Source organism: Taudactylus pleione, unplaced genomic scaffold (assembly GCF_031769625.1).
Source record: "Taudactylus pleione unplaced genomic scaffold, aTauple2 ptg000156l, whole genome shotgun sequence".
NCBI classification, from domain to species: Eukaryota; Metazoa; Chordata; class Amphibia; order Anura; family Myobatrachidae; genus Taudactylus; species Taudactylus pleione.
In genome coordinates, this window is record NW_028284558.1 from 3183130 (window position 1) to 3189129 (window position 6000).

General features: G+C 39.5%; 1 protein-coding gene across 1 annotated transcript in view; it reads left to right on the forward strand.

The window, feature by feature from the left end:
- Positions 1-4538, forward strand: part of PSMD14 (proteasome 26S subunit, non-ATPase 14) — a 99940-nt gene extending 95402 nt beyond the window's left edge. The window contains exons 9-11 of the mRNA XM_088474881.1: positions 843-968; positions 2184-2246; positions 3814-4538. Of these exons, the coding sequence (XP_088331007.1) occupies positions 843-968; positions 2184-2246; positions 3814-3912 (288 nt within the window). The 3' untranslated portion in view covers positions 3913-4538. The remainder of the gene's footprint in view (positions 1-842; positions 969-2183; positions 2247-3813) is intronic.
- Positions 4539-6000: the final 1462 nt, after the last annotated feature.

Below are 6000 nucleotides of genomic sequence, written 5' to 3' on the forward strand. Positions count from 1 at the left end.
TAGGAAAGTAGTAAGGTGAAGTACATTGTGCTGACCTGTCATCCTTAGGTCTAGTTATGTGGTGGTGGACAGGTTTGAGCTTCTGTTTGTCCATATGTTTACATTACATTGACCATAAATAATTTGATTTGGTGCTGGACCACCAACCTAAGGCACTCCTGCAAGTGTCCTGAGGCACCCCAGGGTGCCACGGCGCACAGTTTGGGAATCACTGAACTAGACGCCTCAAATGAAAAAATGTTGGCAACAGCAAGTACTATATATAAACAGTGTGAACTTCCCATATACTGGCAGGAGCAAATTCTACTCTTCACAAAATGTCCATTACATCATTAAATGATCACATGAGCTCAGTCACACAGGAACTTCTGCCACACCAATCATTCATTTCAATAAAATCTAAAAGAAAAAAAAAAAACATTAAAAGGGAAGGGCATAGATTTTTTTAAGAGCTGAATTATGTTTTAGCATCAATCCTGCATTTGTTTTTCTTTCTTTAAATAGCAAGTTTAAATACCAAGCATGTATCTGATAGGCATTGTACTTGGCTATACCCCTCAGATCATCAACTCCTTTTCTAAATCATTCTGGAGGGCAAACCTAAATATGGCTGCCACAGCTCTCATGGATGATGACAGGCGTGTCCTATAAGCTGCTTTCAGTTTGTACAATGCTCCAGAATTCTGCAGTTTGTCACCTTCTGATAATAATGTTGCATTTATAAAATAACCAAATAATAAAATGAGGATGTCGGGTGTTTTTAGTAAAATAACTTGTATGATGTTTATTTCTGATAGCTCTATCCTTTATCAGTAATGTAACTGGTACTATTCCTGTTGCAGATGCTGTTGAATTTACATAAAAAGAGTTGGATGGAAGGTTTAACACTTCAAGACTACAGTGAGCACTGTAAACTCAATGAGACAGTTGTGAAAGAGATGTTGGAGCTTGCAAAAAATTACAACAAGGTATCTAGAGTGCAATCTAGTAAATGGTCCGTTTTCTTTCTTCATATACCCAGTTGTGAAGTGGTTTCAATGTAGCCCGTCATTGTGGTGTTTAAGGAAAAATAAAAACATATATTTTTGTTCTCTTTTGCTATTCTCTTCGTGGGGATGTAGCCCCCGGGTTAAATCCCCAGAGCTATTAATTTGACTGCACGCATCCGGCACTTAAGTCAGGAGATCCCCCTTACCTGGGCTAGTGCTTAAGCCTGTACATGCAGTTTACTGCGACTAAGCTTTAAATGCCAGTCGCAATGCTGTTACCACAGGAGGGTTCAGGCAGATGTCCGCTAGTCGCGGGTAATTGAATAGCTCCTGGAGCTTATCCCGGGAGCTACATCCCCATGAAGAGACTTTAATTCCCCTCTATATATCTGTCTAAATATTTATCCATATATCTTATTTTTATTTTTTGCAAAAATACTGAAGCGTAGAGAAAACACAGTATGATGTCCAGAACACATTAATCTATCTCAAACTTGACAGCACTTAATATTTAGCATTAATGCTTCCAATTGCCAATTGCTGCATGCAACATTGAAATTGAAACAAAGTGGTGTCAGTCACACTTGCCAGAAAGTGTGTGCGTATAGTCTCGGTAGCTTACATTTAATACGCTTAATAGGCTTGAGAACCTATATTAAATGCTTTGATAGGAATGCCAACAGCGGCATCCCAACATTCAGAATCCTGACCAAACTAGGTAAGTACCCTAGCCCTAACCCCCCCCCCTGCATACCATTTTGTAAACCATTATACAACAATTATCTAAAATTATAACACCTAGTACTTGCATATAATGCACTGCACATGCTCATGATGCTCTTTTAGAATTTCTTTCAATTGAACATATTGTACTACAGTCCTGCCACAGTATGCAGTAGTCATGTCTGTATTTACAATGTCCACGCCAGAATATCAAAATGGACATAATGTCCACACTTGATTGTAGGGTTAGCGCTGCAATCTCCCAAAATGCCATGTCAACTTACCGAATGTCGACGTTCTGGCATTGTTGACATGTCCGTGTCGCTATTGACTATTTTGATGTGTCGACATTCAGACCATGTATGAACTTTGAAGCACACCCTTTTACCACAGCTCTATAATTATACCGCATTATTTGCTGAAATATAAGCAATTTCTGCTAATTGTTTCTTTTTCCTTTGGCCCCTGTAGGCTGTAGAAGAAGAAGATAAGATGACACCTGAGCAACTTGCTATAAAAAATGTTGGAAAACAGGTAAAAGTTTAAATCAAGCCGTTACTTGCACAGTTTGGCATATAAGAGGATTGGACTGCTCCTCAAAAGTTAGTGAAATAGTGAATTTCACAACTTTATTAGAAATAATATTCCTACCTGATAACGTAGTGTGATTTTTTTTTTTTTTTATGAGTAACTCTTTTGTGACCTGTTTCAGGTTATTCTTAAGCTGTGTACACACTAGGTGGACAGATTGGCCATCTGGCCGATCCGCTGTCCTATCTGACGATTGGTAAGTGCATACACACTTGCCAATCGTCGGCCCGATGTGTCGTGCCTGATGTCACAACTGGATGTGGGCAATTTACATGTGCCCGCCCAGTGGTGATGTCTGTCACTGGCTGCCTCTGCAGCAACTGTACAGGCGGTTGGCTGACCACCCATACACAAAGCATGATGTGCCAATATATCTGCACAGCCGACGCTATCGACGTCGTTCAGACATATTACTGGTACACACCTGCTGACGTGCCCAAGATATATCGCCCAGTCACTTGAGCGGCTGATATATCGGCCAGCGTATACCCAGCATTAATCAGTGGTGCAGCAATAGTCCCAGTGGTTATGGTGTATACACTTCTTCCAGAGCTTCAATTCCCACTTTCCCCAGACTAACTATGAAACAAGTTTTAAAGTAAACTCTGCTCATTAGAAGGTTGTCGGGCTACTAGTGATTGCACATTCATCTCTATTGACTGTTGTTAAATGCATACAGTTTAATTACAAATGTCTCTGACACTCGCCTGTGAGAAGTGCTATTGTAGAGCTGCAATGTAAAATGTTTCAGTAACTCATGTACCATTAAAGGGAGCGGAGCAGCAGCATTATATATTATTTGTGTGTGTGTATGTATGTGTATATATATATATATATATAACAGTTATTTGTATAGCACACACGCATTCTGCTGCACTTTACTTATAATAATTGTCCATTTCCATCTAACTGCACCAATGGAGCTTACAATCTATGGGCCTGATTCATAAGTGATTGCGGCTGCAATTACACATGCAGTCCTTCATGCTAGTGAATACAATTGCACTGCCGGCATAGAGACGCCCATTACCTCCCACTACGGCTATCTCACATCCATAATGAGTGATGTATTTTTACAAATAACTTGGATGTATTTGAAAAAAACCCGAGGTTATGCAAGACCTGACCCAGGTTCAGTGTAAATGGAGCTGACCTGGTAATATCCTGGGTCGAAGTGGCAGTGTAAACTGGGTCGGACCTGGGTTGGAACCATGTCCCAAAACCCAGGTCTGATCCGGGACTTTGGTGTAAAAGCAGGATTAGTCACCTCTACTTATGTATGGGTGCCTTAAAACCTGGACTGTTACGGTGCCTTGAGTTTGGGAAACACGGTGTTAGTGGACACCATTTTTTTATTTTTTTTTTGGTATTTATAAACGTCTGAACTTTATATATGCATAATTTTTACATTTGATAATGCTAGCATAATTGGCTAAATACTAATAACTGTATATCAGTTACTAATGACATTGTGTAATTAGAACATTTTCCCCCTCTTTCTCCCATGTAGGATCCCAAACGCCATTTGGAAGAGCATGTGGACGTTCTGATGACCTCAAATATTGTTCAGTGTTTAGCAGCCATGTTAGACACCGTTGTATTTAAATGATGGATAAATTAGTGTGTGTGTCTTTCGGTTTTGTAACTGGGTTACATATGGAAACAGCAGTCGCCCTTCCTGGCTGGTTTGTTCTCTCACAATACTCTGTATAAACTGCAATAAGGTTCACTTCATCTTTTTTTTTTAATATAAAACATGTATTTGAGTAATGAAAGATATGAAAGAACCTGTTCTGGTGAAACCCTTTATATAATTTGGGGTTATGTGAACTATTATGCTAAAATGCGAATGAAGCCTTGTGATATTATCTGTGTGGTTAGTTACCTGCGCTGCTTGCGGGTGCCTGGTCTCTTCTATCAGTGACAGAGGTAATGCTCATTCTTCAGCACAAACTGGGTTACAGGTGACTCAAAGACATCCAATAACATGAACTGCTGCTTTAAATGGGGGACATCTGGCATGTTTGCCGACCTGGGAACAGCATGGTAACACCTCTCAGTCTCTGCTGTGCAATTACTTCTGTTCCTGGATCTAAGAGACTTTACAGACGGCAAAGTTGTTTGAGGACTCATCAGAGCAAATTTTATTAAGTATCCATTTGATATTTCATAAGGAAAATCCATACTGCAAGTTTATTTTGTGTTGTTACACAATAAAAATTAATTTACACCTTTCCAGTCATTTACTTCTTATTCTGAGGGTGGTTAGAATATAGAGAAGTGTCTTAATTCTCTGTATTTTCTTCTCTAACAACGAGATATGTGATGTGTTAAACAAGATGTTACTTATAAAGTAAGAATTTGAGCTCACAGGGTAATACATTTGCAGAGGAGTGTGTGTATGGTTCCGCTTTAAATGTATTGTACTGTAGTGTAATGCTAGTTGCACAATTTTTATTATGACCAGTCACAGGAAACACACACACACACACACACACACCTCTATCCTTTTAAGGTGGTTAAACTAAAATAATCCAGGCTCTGTTCTTTTACACTGATAATCTACTTTCTATGAGATCTAAGAAATGCTGGATGCATATTCCTACATTTTGCTTGTCCTGATCACCAATGGAAGACTCCTGAGGTGTATGGAAGACTCCTGAGGTGTGAGAAGAATTGTGTGCGAAGTCTGATGTTTTGAGCACCCTAAATCCAGTGCTTTCAGGCAAATACTAATGGGCGCCCTAACGGAGAAACAATTGAATTGCCACCATAATATTTTATGTTAAAAAAAGGAGCTTGAACTTGATTATAGGAGAGTGGTAGCCACTATAACAATTGGCTGGATATACTATTTCTGGGTACAAAGATAAAGCATCAAACCTTACCTTTCCATGAGACCATTAAAGATTAGGTTTTTGAAAATACCGAAATAGATGACAATCAATACAACCAGATTGAGTCGTTATGTATCCATTCACACTGAGGAAATTAGGTTTGGTATATGGTTCCTAAAATTGGTGCATCTATCACCAGATTTTCTATAAAAAAAAATAAAAAAAAAATTAAACACAAAAACTCCACTAGAGGATGTAAACTCTCTAATGCAGGGTACACACTGGCAGATATATTGGCCGATCAATTGATCGGCCAATATATCTGGTGCCCATCGGCTAGTGTGTACCAGCGATATGTCTCTGAACGACGTTGTTCAGACATATCGTGTCTGCTCTGCTGCACAGTCAATATATCATGCTGTGTGTACAGGTGGTCTGCCGGCCGCCTGTATGCTTGCTGCAGAAGCTGCGGGGAGGGGGGGGCCAGCGGGTCCCACGGCCAGAAGACAGATGATGGTGGTTCAGTGTGTATGAACAACCATCTGCAGATTTTTCTGCAGATCATTTGATCTGCCAATCTATCTGTAAGGTGTGTACCCACTTTTAGACAACGTGGATAGAAAGTTGAAAGATTGTTTCAAAGAGAAGCTACACGTCAGCATAGAAGCATCATTATAACCAGCAGGAGCTATAGCTACATTCAAGACCTGCAAACCTAGGTCTACGATATGCAAAGAAACTCCAGGGTCAGTGGTGTCTCGCTACTTTTTTTTTTTTGGTTCGAGTAAAAATACAGTTTAAAGGATATTTCTATTAAAATAGGAGTGCAGTATTGTATATTTATTTATTATTAAATCTAA